This window comes from Lichtheimia ornata (assembly GCF_029851405.1).
Source record: "Lichtheimia ornata isolate CBS 291.66 chromosome Unknown scaffold00095, whole genome shotgun sequence".
Taxonomy (NCBI): domain Eukaryota; kingdom Fungi; phylum Mucoromycota; class Mucoromycetes; order Mucorales; family Lichtheimiaceae; genus Lichtheimia; species Lichtheimia ornata.
The window spans coordinates 59,085-78,705 of record NW_026695415.1 but is presented as its reverse complement, the minus strand read 5'-3'; the positions used below and the strand labels follow the sequence as shown (position 1 = coordinate 78,705).

General features: G+C 44.3%; 6 protein-coding genes across 6 annotated transcripts; 4 read left to right on the top strand and 2 right to left on the bottom strand.

Annotated features, from left to right (window-relative positions):
• Nucleotides 1-1,956: 1,956 nt before the first annotated feature.
• Nucleotides 1,957-4,900, top strand: O0I10_011629 (uncharacterized protein; the record flags this gene model as incomplete). The annotated part of the gene is made up of 5 exons (XM_058491593.1): nucleotides 1,957-1,961; nucleotides 2,020-3,398; nucleotides 3,455-3,487; nucleotides 3,546-4,215; nucleotides 4,276-4,900. The coding sequence occupies 5 exons, from the start codon at nucleotides 1,957-1,959 to the stop codon at nucleotides 4,898-4,900; spliced, it is 2,712 nt and encodes a 903-aa protein (XP_058337661.1).
• A 512-nt stretch (nucleotides 4,901-5,412) lies between these two features.
• Nucleotides 5,413-8,558, top strand: O0I10_011628 (uncharacterized protein; the record flags this gene model as incomplete). Its single annotated transcript, XM_058491592.1, has 7 exons — nucleotides 5,413-5,473; nucleotides 5,548-5,988; nucleotides 6,067-6,166; nucleotides 6,235-6,583; nucleotides 6,644-7,001; nucleotides 7,063-7,841; nucleotides 7,905-8,558. 7 exons carry the CDS (start codon nucleotides 5,413-5,415, stop codon nucleotides 8,556-8,558), a joined length of 2,742 nt encoding a protein of 913 aa, XP_058337660.1.
• A 2,048-nt stretch (nucleotides 8,559-10,606) lies between these two features.
• On the top strand, nucleotides 10,607-12,218 carry O0I10_011627 (uncharacterized protein; the record flags this gene model as incomplete). Its single annotated transcript, XM_058491591.1, has 4 exons — nucleotides 10,607-10,784; nucleotides 10,847-11,277; nucleotides 11,367-11,460; nucleotides 11,518-12,218. The coding sequence occupies 4 exons, from the start codon at nucleotides 10,607-10,609 to the stop codon at nucleotides 12,216-12,218; spliced, it is 1,404 nt and encodes a 467-aa protein (XP_058337659.1).
• Nucleotides 12,219-13,370: 1,152 nt separating this feature from the next.
• On the bottom strand, nucleotides 13,371-15,500 carry O0I10_011626 (uncharacterized protein; the record flags this gene model as incomplete). Its single annotated transcript, XM_058491590.1, has 2 exons — nucleotides 13,371-14,695; nucleotides 14,780-15,500. 2 exons carry the CDS (start codon nucleotides 15,498-15,500, stop codon nucleotides 13,371-13,373), a joined length of 2,046 nt encoding a protein of 681 aa, XP_058337658.1.
• A 559-nt stretch (nucleotides 15,501-16,059) lies between these two features.
• O0I10_011625 (uncharacterized protein) lies at nucleotides 16,060-17,395 on the top strand (the record flags this gene model as incomplete). The annotated part of the gene is made up of 3 exons (XM_058491589.1): nucleotides 16,060-16,077; nucleotides 16,130-16,880; nucleotides 16,941-17,395. The coding sequence occupies 3 exons, from the start codon at nucleotides 16,060-16,062 to the stop codon at nucleotides 17,393-17,395; spliced, it is 1,224 nt and encodes a 407-aa protein (XP_058337657.1).
• A 112-nt stretch (nucleotides 17,396-17,507) lies between these two features.
• On the bottom strand, nucleotides 17,508-19,576 carry O0I10_011624 (uncharacterized protein; the record flags this gene model as incomplete). Its single annotated transcript, XM_058491588.1, has 2 exons — nucleotides 17,508-18,784; nucleotides 18,847-19,576. The coding sequence occupies 2 exons, from the start codon at nucleotides 19,574-19,576 to the stop codon at nucleotides 17,508-17,510; spliced, it is 2,007 nt and encodes a 668-aa protein (XP_058337656.1).
• Nucleotides 19,577-19,621: the final 45 nt, after the last annotated feature.

The window sequence follows — 19,621 nt, the reverse complement described above, 5'->3', positions numbered from 1 at the left end:
AAGCACAACTACCGCCTGCAAACGATTGTCCTGCTTCAACCCACCATGTCAATCCTACGATTGTCTTGATTCGAATGTCTTTGACTGAATGGCAACTTCATGACGTGTACGCACTCTTCTACAGCACCCGCGTTTCTTGACACTTCACCTTCTCTTGTACACTTCTCTACCACGATAAGCCGTAACAACGTTCATTTCCAGCAGTTCCTACTAGCAAGGTCTTCACTCTATTGTCTCAAGTTACTTGCCACACTCTGCCCTGCGACCTTTTTTTACGTGTGAGAGCAGATGGCCATTATGTAGAAGCAGCTTTATTTACGTGTAACAACTTGTTTCAATACATACGACTTCTTGTGTATATGAATATTGATTTGGTATATGGGATGGAAGGAAATGGGTATATACAACGCGTGGTGAAAGAGTGCATCCATGGTCTACTTGACCATCATGCCTGATGCTGCTGTCATTCTAACGATTGGTGCATCCAACTCCATGGCAGCTACACAACCATCACCCCACATTGCAAAATACAGTCTTCTCTTGGATCATCCCCCTGCTGCTATGCTGCATAAGATAAATCACCGTAACATTTGAATGACCCCCTATGCCCACGACACTATTTCATCCTGCAGATGAAAGGTATCATTTATCCTATGTTCGTGGGTGGTGAATGATGGAGATCTTGCCACATAATGGTTTCGCAATGATTAAAGCATCCCTTTGATATTCACCTACAAAGCTAAAGACGCCCCATGTGTAAAGCCAACCATAGTCAAATACCTTCAATCAACTTTACGCATGTGTTTGATTGCTCACATATGCACCCCTTTTCCCGCTTTGCATGAAAGTGTTATTACTATTTCCAATAGGCTCGTTGGTGGTTGCACAGGATTGCCAGATTGAAAAATTAGCATCCTGTAAACCGCAAGACTATGATGGCTGCAACGTCGAGATGTTTACAGTACAACCACAGTGCCTGAAGACAACCTTAAAGGATGCAAGTGTGGGTTGGTGGATTCACCAATTATCATGTGCTTACCATCCTCTCTCTTATCTCTCTACAGCTTGGTACTTTGCACTCCCCTGTTTAGCTAGCGGGCAAATAACAGATCCTGGCATATGCAATAAAGCTGGTGACAAAGAAGCTGATTGTGTAGCATCCAAATGCACTTGGATTTCACGCCAGGATAAAAGTAACTTTAAATAGACACCATGTTGACCTGGATACTAAAGGATGGGTTGCTGTTTTTAGTCACCGCTCTGGGCAATATAGCGAATGCTGTTAATGAATAATGATGTTGCGCGTCTCGGTCAAGAAATTACGCTCCACCAGCAAGGTAGCTGTGTCCCTCAGCCTGCATGTGATATCTTCAACTATGACAAACAGCGTTGTGCAAGTCTTTTGCATTGCCAATGGCAACCAGGAGGTATGGATGATTGCCTACAAGGCCACTTGATGTATACTTACCAGGTTTTTTTCATGTAGTTGGCTGTCGACCTACTAGCTAATACTCTATATGATCGCGGACTCCTTACAAATTGTTTCTGATGTAATTGAAGTAGCTTTCTTTAATCAAATGACTACTTAATTTCACTACTACTACATTGCACGTGATATGCTTACACTAAGAACCAACAAAAAGCCTATATGTCATATGATGAACGCGGTGGTCAATCCTGTGTATGCGGTGTTTAGCGTGAATATCAAGGATGCTTAAAAGGAAAACTACTTTGAAAACAACAAGGATGAGTGTTTCCTCAACAAAAGTCAAACATATGGGCAATAGGGGTGTGCAAAAGAGAGGGTCACCTGACCAAGGAGTAGTGCATGTCACCTGATTGAAGAATGATGCTCAGTGAATCAAACGCAGTCAATACACAAAATAATTTCCGCTCGTTTGCCTCCTCTCTTTTTCTACACAAACACTTTCACACACACACTATACAAGTACACTTATGAGGTATATACACAACAGCATCTTTATGTAACGACACGCACGCTCACTCTTTTATACATAGCACACCACCAGGGTTCAATAATCCAAATATTGCAGGACGAAAGATTGCCACGCCTCGACGACGGTTGAATCGCGCGTCTTCCGATATGGGTGGTCAAGGAGCGCCCATGCCCAACTTTACGTTTCAACCACCTGGAGGTGTTGCACCTTCGTTTGGTGGGGGAGCATCTGGTACTAGTGGTACTCCTCAGCCTTCATTTTCAGGCTTTAATCGGTCTGCTTCTGCAGGCAGCGCAGGATTTCAATTTAGTGCTCCATCTCAAGCGACGCCAAGTCAACAGCAGCCTTTTGTATTTGGATCTCAAGCAAGTGGAGTACAGCAGCAGTCGAATGCACCGTTTCAATTTGGTAGTGGAGGATCGCAGCCTTCATCACCTTCGTCCTTTTCTTTTGGTTCAAATACTGCAGCACCAACACCTGCCTTTGGAGCTGCAGCACCAACAACTACTACGACTTCTGCAACGCCTAGTTTTGGAACGTCAGCACCAGCAACGAGTTCTACTTCAGCAGCCCCTTCATCACCAGCACAACAACCTTTCAAGTTTGGTTCACCCACATCATCACCTTTTGGTGCAAGTGCAACAAGTACAACATCAACAACATCACCCTTTGGTTCACCTTCCTTGACACCGGCAGCACCAGCTAATGCTACTACACCATCCACTCCACCTGCATTAGGAGCATTTGGTTCTTCATTATCGAGCACAAGTAGCACCACATCACCCACGGCCAGCACATTTACATTTGGTGCATCAGCACAACAACCACCATCATCACCCAAGGTTGCAGGAGGATTCACATTTGGTGCTGGTGCAACACCAATCACCACGACAGGAGATAGTACCATGGCAACAGATACTAGTTTGGCCCAGCCATTCTCGATTGGTAGCACGACAACCTCAGCAACAACATCACCTAGCACAATGATCAAAACACCATCCTTCAACTTTGGTAGTACTGCTGCTACAACAGAAAAACCAGCTGCTACGACCACCACGACAAAGTCCACTACTGACAAGCCTGCTGCCGCTGACAAGCCTGCATTTTCATTTGGATCAACATCACCCAAACAAGGTCCTTCGCCTTTTGCATTGACATCAACTACTACAACCACTTCTTCTGAAAAATCAGCTCCTGCTATGACAACAGCTACGACAACAACAACATCATCATCAACAAAAGCAGCACCAACATTTAACTTTGGAGCTGCAGCAACAACAACCGACAAGCCTGCATCTTCTTCTCCTACTTCTACTACCACCAAGCCTGCATTTTCATTTGGAACTCCAGCATCAACTACAAGCACTACAGCTGAAAAGCCACCAGTAGCCCCCAAAATGCCAACATTTTCATTTGGATCAGCATCAGGAGGAGAAAAAGGTAATTTGCAAGGACTTTGTATTGGGTATCATGTATTGATGCATGGGTTGATATAGATGGATCCAGTGAGACAACATCAACTTCAAAGGGTAAGAGGAAGGGAGTTTGTGTTTTTATTACTTTGGATGACTTATCTATGGTGATTAGAGGAAACAACAGCGGCTCCCGTGACAACAGGATCAAAGCGCAAGACATTGGATACAGCTGCTGCTGAAAGTGCACGCCACAAGTTACGCCATGGCAACTCGCCTTTGTCCCAATCATGGAATGCAGATGACGAGGAACAACCAGCTGCCAAGCGTGCTACTACTGGATTGAATGATGCATCCAATCGATTACAACCACCATCATCATCGTCTACTGAAGACAAGGGCAAGGATAAGGGATCGAGTGATACGGCTACGACGACAACAACATCTACTGCTGCTGCTACTGCCGGCACATCCTCTACAGAATCTGATGGCAAGAAGCGACCCTTGGAAGGTGCTGATAATACTGGTACACAAGCCAAAAAGGTGACCTTTAGCGTTGGTGAAAGCAGCAGCAGTACTAGCAGCAAAAAACCTTTGTTCACGTTTGGTGCCAAAGAACAACAACAGGATGGAGACAAGAAGGCGACTGAAAAGAAAAAGGATGAAAAGGAGGGTGCCACTACAACAACAACAACAACAACAACAACAAAGGAAGGAGACAAAGAAAACAAGCCAGTGAATCCATTCAAGCCTCTTGAATCAACTCCTATCGAGATACCCAGTTCGCAAGCATCTTCTTCTTCCTCCACTGCTCCTAAATCACAATCTACCTCATCGGATGTATTGTAAGTTTATATTTGTTTCCTTTTTGTTTGTGTTCATTATTCACTCACCCATGTTGCTAGTGGCAAGCCAACCCCTACGGATGCTGAACAAACCATGATTGAATCCAAGATCACTCATCCAGATGGCATTGAGAAGCGTACACGTTATCGAGAATTACCGGCTGCAGCACAAACCGAGTTGGATAATTTATGGTGGTTTATTGATCAACAAGTGCGTATGGCCAAAGAAATTGAGACACGGCAATTGGCTTCCAATGGGGAATTGATCCGAGATTTGAGTCAGTCCGTGCATCGCATGTCCAAAGATTTGACTCTGCTCAAGGAACAACATCATATCACAGCTCAATCTATTGCGACTTTGACTGAATCCACTGAATACCAGGTACAAAATGCATCTGTTGCCAAAGCCTACTCGGATCATCAGAACCAAGGTCGACGTATGGAAGGAGGCACAACAATTCATCGACGCTACTTTTTTGACTTGGTCAAGAGCTTGAATGCAAAGTGTACAGAATATCGGAATGCGATCAATGACATTGAGGATCGAATGCGTGAACTGGATCAAGTGGTTGTCCAATCACCTGCAGGATTGGCGGATATTCTCAGGACTCAAAATGAAACATTGATTGCTTTAGCAGCACAAGTAGCTGATTTACATCAACAAACTGAAAAATTGAAAGCATAATAAAATTGGGTATCTTCATACGTATAGCATCATCATCGGAGAGAAAGGGGCAACGAATGTGGGGGAGGAACATATGACACCGGCTAAATCAGAGATGGCTGTTTGTCATCCCGTTTTTTTATAAAGGGATTGGTGTAACCCTATTCAAGCATGATTGGGATTATTCAGCTGGATAAATTGATTATCATTCACCGCCAAACACGCGTTCATTGAGTATCAAACGTGTCATTCATTCAATCCAACATGTAAAAGTGAGAGAGTAAAGATAGATGTAAAGTAAAAGAAAGAGAGAATCTAATCTCCTCTGCTATGACGGCAACGACTACCCCACATGCAATTTACATGTGAGCCTAGCATGGGCAATTCGATTGTGTCAGCGTCGCCGCTCATCCCATGTGAAAGTAGGTTGAGTTACACGAGCTATCCAAATATATTTCATTACACATCACGATTCTTGTTTACCCCACGTTTCTTTTCCTCCTCCTCCTCCTTCTTTTTATTCATTATACATTATGGCAAACCAAGATATTCGTTATGATGGCAAAGTGGCCATTGTCACTGGTGCTGGTGGAGGTAATGTATTAGGATGACGAGTCATTTACAATAACAACAAGGAAACTAAAGAATACACGTCTTTTTTCTTCTAGGTATCGGTCGTGCCTATGCTCACTTTTTCAGCTCTCGAGGTGCTGCAGTAGTCGTCAACGACTTGGGTGTCTCTCACACTGGCGATGGAAGCTCTTCCAAGGCTGCCGATGTCGTTGTCGAGGAGATTCGCAAGGCTGGTGGCAAGGCTGTTGCTAACTACGATTCTGTCACCGATGGACACAAGATTGTCGACACTGCCATGAAGGCCTTCGGTCGTGTGGATATCTTGATCAACAATGCCGGCATTCTTCGTGACAAGTCCTTCGCTCGCATGACCGACCAAGATTGGGACTTGATTATGGCTGTTCACGTCCAAGGTTCCTACGCCATGACCAAGGCTGCTTTCCCTATCATGAGAGAACAAAAGTATGGCCGTATTATCATGACCGCTTCTGCTGCTGGTCTCTATGGTAACTTTGGTCAAGCCAACTACAGTGCAGGTAAAGTCAATGAAATGAATGGCATGGGCAGGCAATAATCACATGGTTCTTAATCATGATTTTCCCACATATCGATAGCCAAGCTTGCCCTTGCCAGTTTCAGCAACTCGTTGGCCCGTGAAGGTGCAAAGTACAACATTCACAGCAACACCATTGCCCCCATGGCTGCTTCCAGAATGTAAGTCATCATCCTATTCATGCATGCATATCGAATCGACCAATTCACATGACAATCCCCGGATGTAGGACCGAGACTATTATGCCTCCCGAGGTTCTTGCCTCTCTCAAGCCCGATTACGTTTGCCCCGTTGTTGGTTACTTGTGCCATGAAAACACTGAAGAGACCGGTGGTATCTTTGAAGTCGGTGGTGGCTTTGTTGCAAAGTTGAGATGGGAACGTTCCCTTGGTAGCGTCTTCCGTGCTGATGAAACCTTTGATCCTTCTGCTGTCGCTGCTCGTTGGGATGAAATCACCAATTTCGACAAGGTCGAATACCCTGCTTCCATCACTGATACCGATTTCTTGGGCTTGCTTGAACGTGCAAAGGCTTCCGGTCCTAACCCCAAGGGTGAACCTCTTCGTTTCGATGGCCAGGTAAAAAGAAAAGGGTGTACTCTTTTTTATTTACACAAGGACTAAACACAATCATGATAGGTTGCCATTGTCACTGGTGCTGGTGGTGGTTTAGGCAAGGCTTATGCTTTGATGCTTGGCAAATTGGGTGCCTCTGTCGTTGTCAATGACTTGGGTGTGTCTCATACTGGTCAAGGCTCCAGCTCTCGTGCTGCTGATTTGGTGGTGGATGAAATCATCAAGGCTGGTGGTAAGGCCGTTGCCAACTATGACTCTGTTGAGGATGGTGACAAGGTTGTCGATACTGCTCTCAAGGCTTTCGGTCGTATTGATATCATTGTCAACAATGCTGGTATCTTGCGTGACAAGTCCTTCATCCGTATGAGCGATCAAGATTGGGATCTTGTGCAACGTGTCCATTTGCGTGGTACTTACAAGGGTAAGTCTATTGATAAATGATTCATGCAGTCATCCAACTTACACCTACATCCACTTTCTAGTCATCAAGGCTGCTTGGCCCCACATGGTGAAGCAAAAGTACGGTCGTATCATCAACACTGCTTCCGCTGTTGGCTTGTATGGCAACTTTGGCCAAACCAACTACTCTGCTGCCAAGTTGGGTATTGTCGGTCTCACCAAGACTTTGGCTCTTGAAGGTCAACGCAAGAACATCTTGTGCAATGTCATTGCTCCCAACGCTGGTACCCGTATGACTGCCACTATCATGCCTCCTGAAATGGTCGAAGCTTTCAAGCCTGAATATGTTGCTCCTCTCATTGGTTACTTGGCTCATTCCGAGACTGAGGAAACTGGTAGCATCTTTGAAGTCGGCAGTGGTTGGATTGCCAAGGTTCGCTGGCAACGCACTGGTGGTGTTGGTTTCCCTGCCAACCGCCCTCTTTCTCCTGAACAAGTCGCTGCTGCTTGGTCCCGTATCTGTGATTTCGAAGATGGCCGTGCCACCAACCCTGAAACCACCCAAGACTCCTTCCAAGGCTTCATGGAGAACTTTTCCAATGTTGATGAAGAAGAGGAGGAATCCACTGGTAATGAAGTCTTGGATAAGGCCAAGAAGGTACAATTTGAGCCCCATGTCTTTACCTATGGCGAACGTGAAGTCATCTTGTATGCTTTGGGTGTCGGCTGCAAGCGTACCGATCTCAAGTTTGTCTATGAGAATGATGGTGACTTTTCTACTTTGCCTTCCTTTGGTGTCATTCCTTCCTTCTCTCTCATGAACGATTTGCCTTTTGGTGACATTTTGCCCAACTTCAACCCCGTAAGTATTTGGGATGGATATATGGATATGGATGTATTGACTAATGGCTGTTGGAATGTTTAGATGATGTTGTTGCACGGTGAGCAATATCTTGAACTTAAGAAGCCTATTCCTACCAGCGGCACATTGACTTCGGAGGCTCGTATTGTTGAGATCACTGACAAGGGCAAGGGTGCTTCTGTTGTATTGGGTGTTTCCAGCAAGGATGAATCTGGAGAAGTTGTCTTTGAGAACCAATTCACTTTGTTCATCCGTGGATCGGGTGACTTTGGTGGTCCCAAGAAGGGTGCTGATCGTGGCGCTGCTTCTGCTCCCAACACTCCTCCCAACCGTAAGCCTGATACTGTCATTCGTGAAAAGACCAGTGAGGATCAAGCTGCCCTTTACCGCTTGTCCGGTGATTACAACCCTCTTCACATTGATCCTCAAATGTCTGCTATTGGTGGATTTGATGTGCCTATTCTTCACGGCTTGTGCTCCTTTGGTATCTCTGCCAAGCATGTCCTCAAGGCTTTCGGTAACAATGATCCTGCTACTTTCAAGAGCATTAAGGCTCGTTTCGCCAAGCACGTTTTCCCTGGTGAGACTTTGGAGACTCAAATGTGGAAGGAAGGTGGCAAGGTCATTTTCCAAACCCGTGTCGTTGAACGTGACGAAATCGCCATCTCGGCTGCTGCTGTTGAGCTCAACTCGGCTCATGGTGATAGCAAGTTGTAAATTGTTTTTTATTCTTTCTTTTGTATTCCCCTTCATTCATTGTGTGTATGTCATGTTCAGCTTAATCTCTTTAAACAATGAAAAACCTTTGTTTCATATGATGATGTTTACGGATTATTCTATCGAAGGTTGCAAAATGGGAAAGAGAAAAGGAAGGCCATGTGGGATCAGGGATGGCTAAGATGGATGAGATAAGCTTTATGATGATCATGGTCGCCCATGCACTCTATATACACTGACAAATAGCTTCAGTGACATTTATAGCGATGCATCCTGGTTTAGATTTGTAAATTTAGATCCAGCTACATTGGGATCAATGGTCTTCATTGTCACTAAAACGGTACCGAGAAGATTTTATTTCAAAAATCGTAACCCATTGAAGGAAAATTCATTTTGGGAGGTGGAGCGAAAGGATCACGGCAACCTCCTGCATTGGGGCCGGTACACAATAGCAATTGCAGTTTCCCATTATCGCACTCATAGTAAACACTTGTAACCGGACCTTCCTTCTTGCCAAATGCGTTTGAGTCACATGGCTTGCTTCTGTTGAACTCGGATGGACGCTCCTTTGAATACGCGCAAGAGTAAAACACGTCATTGCCATCCTTATCCTTGTACAAAGGAATGACTCGTTCATAAGCTCCTTCATTGTTACCGCACACGGTTAAAGCCTCTTGCTTGGAATTGACAGTTTTCACGCTAACAGCAGCCACGGAGGGAAGTAGTATTGTAGATAAAAGCAGCATACAAAGACATAACAGCAGCTTGGGGAAACAGCGAGGGCGTTCTTGATGAATCATCATCATGTCGATAGTGAGGAGTAAGATGAATGTACTATAGCACACACATAGAACGTGAAATATTTATACTATACGCGTTGACGTTGTATGATGCTAAATGTTAAGATCCAAGATGCTCGTGGCGTAAAAGATAGGAGATGCATGAAACGATATTTTGGTATTAACCTCTTTTTAAGAAGTTGTCAAGGCTTTTAAGAAAGGTTGATGCACAATGTTTGTTTATAATAATAGAGGTCTTTACGAATCGTTCAACGATCAGCAACAATCGCCGGTCACAGAATGGACTTCTTTTGTTGACCCCCAAAGCATAATTATGCAGCATCATCAGCATTCTTTACGCCTACAACCTCCCTATTGTGCTGCATGGCCTGCATATGAGCTACACAAGTACAAAGTCGGGTGGAGGGCACACAGACACATGTATTAACAACATATAACGACATCATTCAAGCTGCTTATTTTCTCTTGCTGTGCCATGTTGTTCAGAGCCACGACCATGGTCTATATCTACAAGCAGTGCAAAGGTAAAGATGTATATTTCCAATCAGCATTTTAGCCATCATGCATGATGTTGTGCCTAACAAGTAACCATATGCAAGCTGGTTGCTGATCCAAAAGGTTCTTTCAAACCCCTGTGTGGTTAAGCATGACAAAATTGCGACCTCGACTGTTGCTGTTGAGCTCAACTACGTGGTTAGCCGGCGTCACGCAACACGTAGGTAACAAATTATTGACATGGTTATTGGGGATTTAATGAACTTGTCGCATAGGTGAGATCTTTTATAGACCAGCATACTCGCCACTGATCGTTATCTTCTAGCTGACGGATGAAAGGGAGTGTGCTGCTGTATTGAAGAAAAAGAAGGCGAAAAGTAAAACTGGATTCGCATGTAGCAAGACAACTGTGGTAGATTGGATCATTGTCATTATCCCTTGTTTGCATGTTTGAGGAACCATATTATATTAATCAGAAGTAAGGGATCAAGAGTAATACAGAACAAGGCTCATGATTGATCTTCTACTCTAAACGTTGACAACGTCCCATGCAGGTCGTACAGTTGATCGATGCTATTATATCGGGACGTCATGGTATCATTGGAGGTGGCGAATCTCCAAAGTACGTTGGGTCGCACACACTTGTTCACGTTTGCTTGTTGCACAAAGCTACCCACCAACCGATTCCAAAACGGCAATGTCCCGGCCTTGAACCCCACCCACCTTTTTCTTCCTCCTTCCTTTATTCTCAACATGACCGTGGCTAATGGTGTTCCTTTCAAGTATCAAGTTGAAGGTGCTACTGATGCACAACATGAGGCACTCAACACTTTGGCTCAAGAGCTGGAGGTGACTACCGGTCAGCTGCAACTGATTGTCAAGCAGTTTATGGAAGAGATGCGTAAAGGTCTTGATCATTATGGTGCTACTGGTAATAAAAAAAGACTACAAGACAATGCTTTTATTACAACGATACTAACACTATTCTTCTAGTGGCTATGATTCCAAGCTATGTCAGTGGACGGCCTACTGGTAACGAGACGGGTCAATATCTCGCTCTTGATTTGGGCGGTACCAATCTACGCGTGTGTCTTGTCGAGCTGCTTGGCCAAGGAGGACAACATAGGATTGAACAAGAAAAGTTTCGAATCAGCGATGAACTCAAAACAGGAGAAATGACGGATCTTTGCGACTTTATGGCTGAATCCATCGAGACCTTTATTCAACAACGTGAATCACTCAAGGATAAGCGTCTTGAACTTGGATACACTTTTTCATTCCCGGTGCTACAAACCGCCATCAATCGAGGTGTCCTCAAGCAGTGGACCAAGGGATTTTCTTGCAAGAATGCTGTGGATCGTGATGCTGCTCTCATGTTACAAGAAGCTTTAGATCGTCGTGGTGTGTCGGTTCACATTGCTGCTGTAAGTCTCGGGAAAGTGGGGGTGTGGACTTTTTACTATTTCCCATATATGGTCATCAGGTGCGTAACACAGCTATTCTTCCAATCCAGATTGTGAATGATACCGTTGGTACGTTGTTGGCACACGCATATCGTTATCCCGAGACTGCAATGGGTGTTATCATGGGAACTGGATCCAATGCCTGTAAGTATGGAAAAAAGGATCCCATATACTGGATCAGGTTTACTCATTTACATGTAGGTTATTATGAAAAAATTGACAAGATCAAGAAATGGGATGAGACATGCAAGGACACTGAAATGGTGGTCAATATGGAATGGGGAGCATTTGATTGTGAACGCCGTGTATTGCCAATGACTCCTTATGACAACAAGATCAATCGTGAATCTCGCAACGTCAACCAGCAATTCTTTGAAAAGATGGTAGCCGGCATGTACCTTGGAGAGATTAGTCGCAACGCCATGCTCATGTTGGTGGATCGCCTTTTACTCTTTAATGGTGAATCGTCACCCATCTTCAACACTCAATGGGCTTTTGATACCGCCTATGTATCCATGATTGAGGAAGATGACACTGAGGATCTGGTTCGTACCAAAGATATCCTGGAATCAACCATGAAAATCCCATCCACCACCTTGACGGATCGAAAGATGGTAAAATTGATTTGTGATTGGGTCGGCACACGAGCAGCACGGTTGGCAGCATGTGGTCTTAGTGGTGTTCTTTCACACATTGGCCGTATTGGACAAGACGTGGTCGTGGCTATTGATGGATCCTTGTTTGAGAAGTATCCCAACTATGAAACCAACATTCGGCAGGCGATGCAGGAATTATTTGGTCAAGAGGCGGTCAACAAGATTCGATTTGATTTGGCAAAGGATGGGTCTGGACTTGGTGCTGCCATCATTGCCATGGTGGCTGCCAACAATCAAAATGTATAGTCATCTTCTCCCTCCTCGCATACTTTAGCATATATCTTCCTCTTCCCCACTCGCTGTATTTCATTTCTTTTGTGTATACATTTCCCATCTTCGCTTTCTCCGAGCGGGTTATTCCTTAACATCCATATTTGGTTAATAGACTTTTTGACATGTAACCCATTCGCTGGGATTGTGTCCCGACTTTTCCCGTTTCTTTAGTGTCCCTTACATCTTGTGTAGAGCACTCAGACAGTTGCAGTGTTCCCGATTACGTGTGAAGCAGCTCACCCCTGCTGTTCTTAAATCCCATATGAGAATATACAGCATGTTAGCATCTAGCCACCAATAACTACGGGGATTAAGCTTGGGCATGATGTTCATTTATTATATGGGAAGGATTTCGGCAACTACGTTTGTATTGTAAACGAGGAGAGCTTTCTATCACTGATGCCGGTTGCAATATGAAAAGCACTTAAATCGCTCCTTCTCGTCTTTAATAAGGGGGCAATCATTGCAGTAGGGTACATCGGCCTTGACACCGTAAGCGGTAACAAAGACGTTCAAAACCAGTGCCGAAAAGATAATGGCTAGCAAAGGGATCTTGTGCATAGTTGGATAATCGAAAAAGTTATAAGCACCATGGATACATTATTTATATGGATTCCCTTTAAAAACGGATTGATGCACTACTGGTCAGGGGTCACGGAGGGCTCTCGGGATTTCAAGGTTAGTTCGGCATGACATACGGAAATCCGTTCACTGGGTGGTGCCCCTGAATGCAATGCTCACAGAGCATATTGAAATCCGGCATATTTGTGGATCCTTCATGTTGCATTTACATATGTAGCGTTCGACTGATGATCCATATTTGCATATTGCTATGGTATGGATGACAAGATGACGGGCCTACAAGACATGAAGCCTATCGGCGTCAATCACATAAAGATAGCCAAGAGCAAGTATGTACTTGTAAACACGTGAGGATGTCGACGATGATAACAAAACGAAGATGGGGTGCCTTATCCCTTGCATGATCTCCGATGAAGTTTATACGGCGGATGATGACATTAGTGCAATATCTTCAGCATACTATCCGTCTCAAAGAAAGGATCACTAGAAGCATTGTCAATTGGAAAAATGAATTTATTGTTCTGTGTTCAAGGTTTAAGAAGATCAAACAGCGGTGGTAGTGTATGTCGTGCATTTGATGACTACTTTTTCGATGCTGGCTAAAAGCGTATCCTGTGTATTCTGGCTCAACATGTTGGTGGAAACGTATAGCTGCTTTAAGGCAGGAAAATTTTGGAAGTGCAGAATGTCTTCTTCAGGTAGAGTCCTTGCGTGAATTCCTACATGCTTGAGATTTCTGAGGCGCTGCAATGGAGAAAGCGACCCTTCTTCCACCGAATACTCAAAGCAGCACAAATCGATAAATTCCAGGATATGACAATGTTGCGATAATGCATTCATAAACGGCAAAAAGCTGGCATCCATATCGAATTCCACATGTAGCGTGAGAGACTTGAGACGTGAGAGGTGGGCGACAGACAATAGCCAAGAGGCAAGAACAGGCACAGTGTCATCATTCGATGATGGTGGAGGAATGCTGTACAAGGATAAGGTTTCCAAGCTCGATGTCTTGCCGAGTTTAACATGATGCTGAAAAAACCGTTCCAATGCCTGATGATAATCGTCTTGAGCTGGTCGTGGAGATAGTGCAATTTGTAATCGCTTCAAATGACGCGATGATCGCAAGCAATCGAGTGTCTCAGAAAGAACACCGGAAGCTCTCAATCTGGCAAATTCCAAATTAGGCGAATTCGAAAGCATCCAACAAGAAAATCGAACGTCATAGCGCCTCCTGCTGTAGAGCCCGAATTGTATCAGTCGAGGAAAATGAACGGGTGTGTGATCCATATTACTCGGCATGCCACCATCAAATCTCCCCACAAAGTCGAAAAACTCAAGAGTGTCAGCATGCGAACGAACACCGGAGACCACATCATCCATATGAAACTTGACATTGGAACGAAGAATGATTGCGTTAGGATGGTCATTATCATGATGGTCACTTGGATAAGGAGGAGGCTCGGCAGGCGCATAGGGTGCACCATTGTATTCAATCCATTGTATTCGTGGGCAATATCGATGGATCAACGAAAGTGATCTTGTGCCTTTACCATGTGTTGCTCTGAGCTTGATCAATGAAGGGAAGGCTTTGAACATGGCTTCAAGATTCTCTTGAGAAAGGGTGGTCCGCTGGTTCCGTATCTCGAAATGGATCATCTTTGGGTATACATGATTGTTGACCAGGGATGCCGTATTCAATAAAACCTCGGAGCCGAGTCTGCTTGATACAAGGTTTGGACATGTTCCCATCAAATCTTCCAAATTGATTTCCATCTCGTATCGAGTATCCATATCCAAATGCGTCAATCCATGGCCGATCACTTGTATGATAGATAAAGGTCCAAAGTCGCGAGCATTTCTTTGCTTATCTATTGAAGCATTATTAGTGATCATTCTATCTTTATCCATATAGATTTTATTTTACTTGCCTTTGACGTAAAGCATTCTTACACTCCTAAAAGTCGCTTGTTCGAGGATATGACATGGATCATGATTGCTTTCTAGTTTCATGTAAAGTTTCTTGATGAATGGTGCAAAGCGGATCAATTCAGCATGCTGCACTTGATCAGCCACGTCCTTGTCAGCGTCATGTGGTGATCTCGTTGACAACCAAAAAGAAAGGCAATCGTATTGAAGAACCCGCTCTCGCCATATCCGGGAAACATACAAATAGGGACATGGTTTGGATGAATGCAACCGCTCGTCTCTCATCAATCTCGGTATGATATTGGTCGCCACGACTTCTTCAGGTAATAAGCTAACAGGATCCATCTTTTTGCTCAAATGCTCCTTGGCAACGCGTATTGATCTCTCCAGCTGTGGATCAGGAACGGCCATATTCTCAAGTCCTTTGGTGTATTCATTGATAGCTGCAAGCTGTCGTCCTTGTTGTATATAAACATCCCCAGCACACTGATAGCCGATAGCAGACGACGGGTCCAACGATTGAATGACGGCTGCGTCACGTAAAGCGGTGTCAAACGAAGCGACCAAGGCCAATTGTCGTGCACGATCCTCAAGCAAGCTGACTAGTTGGTCCATGTCGTTTGTGTCAAGACATTGCTGAATTCGACTTGTTGCTCTACTAATGACAGTGGCTGCATCACGATACGAGGCGGCAATGGGTGGAGGTTGAAGAAGGTCTTGCAAGTCTGATAGTGCTGATACGGTCATTGTGGAAGAGTATGGTTCGGCATGATGCGCTTTGACACCAACACCGCACTTTGATGCTACCACAGCCCATCCATCAGTGATTGATGCTTTATCCGCGCCAAGTAGTCATAGCTTATATTTGTACCTCCTATTCCCTGAGCGATTTTTTTCTTGATCAATTAAACTTTCTATACGCATGCTAAAATCGTGCACTGACGAAGCGATCGTTCATAGTTCATACAAAGCTTCCTATTATAAAATAATCAGCCGCGCATAAATGCTACACAAATAACATTGAGCCAATCTAAATGGGGTCGCAGCAGCGGTGGGGGCAATATGAAAAGTGCGTTGTTGTTAACTATATAGGCTGATCAACGTATTACTATGCGTAATGGATTTAAATCATTGACTGAGTAGTCAGCCACGAATAATCTATCCACAATTGAGGTATGCGCTGCAACCGCTTCACATGTTGGAAGAATCAAAGTTACACAATTCGGGTTACACCCGTCAGCAGGCTTGGGACAACGAGAACAAAAGTGTAAATACATTGCCCCCTTTTTCTTTCCTTTCATTCAACATGCAAGCGTTAGTGAAGGTATAATCCCACAATCCATCCGAGCATTGAAAATAAGCTAATGATATGCAAGGCATACAGCTCGCTGGCTGGCACGTCCAATGAGAAGATCGAGTTTAAACAGCAATGGACATTAGGAGAGATATTCAGGCATCCAGATATCCGCTTTTTGTATGTTCCTAGTGCCAACGAACAACGCAAGATGACCCTTTTTACTCCCTCGAAGCATCAACAGACCTCTTTTCTCGAGCAAAACTTTTATACATTATCGCATCTGTGGGATACCAAACCCGGCGAGAACCTGTGGGACGTGAGTGATTTCATTATTGATGAAGAAGGTATCACAGTCGAACCTATCCCTATGCGTCCTGAAAAACGAGAGACACTGCTTAGCTTGCTAAAAGCGAATCCTGGGTATTGGTGGATTGATGTGCTGTGCAGCAGATCGGATACGCCACCAGTGATCATGAGCGGGGTTTATAGGCGCTGCAAGAAATGCTTTGCCATGATTGATTGTCCAGCTGAAGATATCGAATACTTCACACCTGACAGGAAGAATCAATTGGATCATGCTCTTCATGGTGAGCAAGTGGAAAAGGAACCAGCAGTTACTACTAGTCAGCATCTCATAAAGGAAGCATGGCAACATGGACGCAATATTGATGCCAGTCGTTGGTTCAAGCGTGTATGGACCTTGCAAGAAGCGCTACTTCCCTCTTGTGTTGTATTACTTTCTGAAATATCTGACACCTATGATGATACAAGCACCGTGTTGCTGGAATCGCTCATTTATTATCATTTTCAAATGAGAAAACTACAACTGGGTAAGTATGGATATGCATTGATCAAACAGCATACTCATGTTGCTGGCTCGTCTCTTCAAGGTGATATGCTCTTGAATACGCCATTGGTTGTAAAGGATGAGGTGCGTTCGAATGCTAGTCTTGGAGGTCACCTGGAGCCCCTTGTCATATTCTTTAACCATCTCAGGTCATCGAAACGATCATGCTACCTGGCAGTAGACTACGTGTATGGTATCCTTGGTATTCTTGGTGTTGATGTTCCACGACAGGACAACCCTGATGTCGTATGGAAGCATTTTCTTGCATATCTCGACCATGTTGTCTATGAAACGTACGGAGGTAATGACATGAGTTTCCATGACTATTCAAAAATCGATGTCTCAGAGAAAGCTCGGCAATTCGTATTGTCTGAAGCAGACAATTTGGGTCAAGTATTTGATAATGTGCTACAAGTGAATCTTCATTGCCCGTGCATGGACTGCTCTGTCGTGAATCATCGGATATTAAACGCTTCAAAGCTACCACCATTACGATGAAAAAGCCAGCCCGTGGTTCAATGTTATGGGAGGAATGACTATACGTGAAAGCTCATAGTTTAATATTATCAAGGCACTTGATTATCACTGCTAAAATCTAGATAGACATCTATCATGTAATACACACTTCTTTTATGCTGGCCGAAAGCGTATCTTTTGTACTTTGGCTCACCGCGTTACCCGGCATATCAATTGACAGGCATTCCAAGACAGGGCAATTTTGCAATTGCAGAACATCATGTTCCGGTAGACTGTTGCAGTAAATGGCAATAGACTTGAGATGCTTGAGTCGTTGCAATGGAGAAAATACACCTTCCGCCACCAAGCCGTGATCGCATGTCACCTCAATTTCTTCCAACGCGGCACAATTTGTAGCCAATGCTTCCATAAACGATACAAAGCTCGCATCCATATCGAATTGGGTCATCAATGCAAATATTCTCAGGCGAGAGAGATGGGCGACAGGATATAACCATGATGGAATCACAGAGTCAGGAGATGACGATGATGATGGTAGAACATTGAATAAAGAAAGCCTTTCCAAATTCGACCTAGCTCCCAGATGAGCGTGATGTTGTAACAGCTTTTCCAATGCTTGGTGATAATTCTCGTCACATGAGTCTGGTTCGAAACGGAGTTCCAGGCGGTTCAAATGTTGCAAGGAGATTAAGCAATCCAGGGCTTTTGATTGAACGGCTGAAGCTATCAACCTGACATAACGTAGATTTGGCGCATTCGAGATCACCCAGGTAGAAAATCCAGCATGGTGGTGCTCAGTGGTATGGAGAGCCAGTTGAACCAATTGAGGAAATTGAATATCATTTTGGATCGATATAGCAACATCATCAGCCATCGATCTCACCATCAAGTTGAGTAGTTCGAGTTGTTCAGCATGAGCACGGACAAGTGACACCACATCCTCCATATAACATTGGCGACGAAATTGAAGGATCAATGCATGGCGAATACCATCGACGTGTCCAATAAGAGGGAGGAGGAAGCCACTTTGAAGATTAACCCATTGCAGCCGTGGACAATATTGGTGAATCAATGCAAGCGGCCTTGTATCAATAGCAGGTTTAGCGAGCAGTTTGGTCAGCGAAGGGAATGTCTTGTAGATGGCCTCTAGGCTTTCTTGAGGAAGCGTAACGTAGAGATTGCGTATCGCAAGATGGACCAATTTTGGATATACATGGTTGCATAAAGACGACGTATCCAAGGCAACACCGCCGCCAAGTGTGCATGATACCAAGTTTGGGCACATTTCCAAAATATCCTCAAATCTCATCGTCATCCCGTGCCATATGTCAATCTCCAAATGTGTCAACCCATTACCATTCATTCGTAAAGCAGAAAGTGGTCCTTGATCATGCCAATCAAATGCGTCACCTAATAATGGTACATGTTAATACGTCAAGATCTATTATATCAAACCAGGAGATGCCGCTTGCCTTTGATGTATAGCTTTCTTAAAGAGCAAAAGTTCGCTTGTGAAAGAATATGCCATGGTCCCTTTCCATGCTTCTGACCCACGTGCAACGATTCAATAAAAGGTGCAAAACGAATAACCTCAGCATGTTGTTGGATTTCATGTGCAACGTCGCTTTCTTTATTGCCGTTTGATATTTTGAAAGAAAGGCAATCGTATTGAAGGACTCGTTCTCGCCATACGCGGCACACATGCAAATAAGGACATGGTTTGGATGAATACAATGGCCCGTCTCCCATCACTCTCGGTATGATGTTGATCACCACCACTTCTTCAGGTAATAAGCTAACGAGATCCATCTTTTTGCTCAAATGCTTCTTGGCTACACGTATTGATCTCTCCAGCTGTGGATGAGGAACGGCCATATTCTCAAGTCCTTTAGTGTATTCATTGATGGCTGCAAGCTGTCGTCCTTGTTGCACATAAACATCCCCAGCACACTGGTAGCCGATAGCAGACGACGTGTCCAACGACTGAATGATGGCTGCGTCACGTAAAGCTGCGTCAAACGAAGCGCATAGTGCCAACGCTTTTGAACGGGTCTCCAGTAAGCTGACTAGTTGGTCCATGTCCTCCGTGTCATTGCATTGGTGAATTCGACTTGTTGCTTTGGTAATGACAGTGGGTGCATCACCATGCGAGGCGACAATGGTGGGCAGTTGGCCGAGCTCTTGCAAGTCTTGTATGGTCATTGTAGAGGAGAGAACTACCACTTTGCATGGAACGTTGTTCTTTTT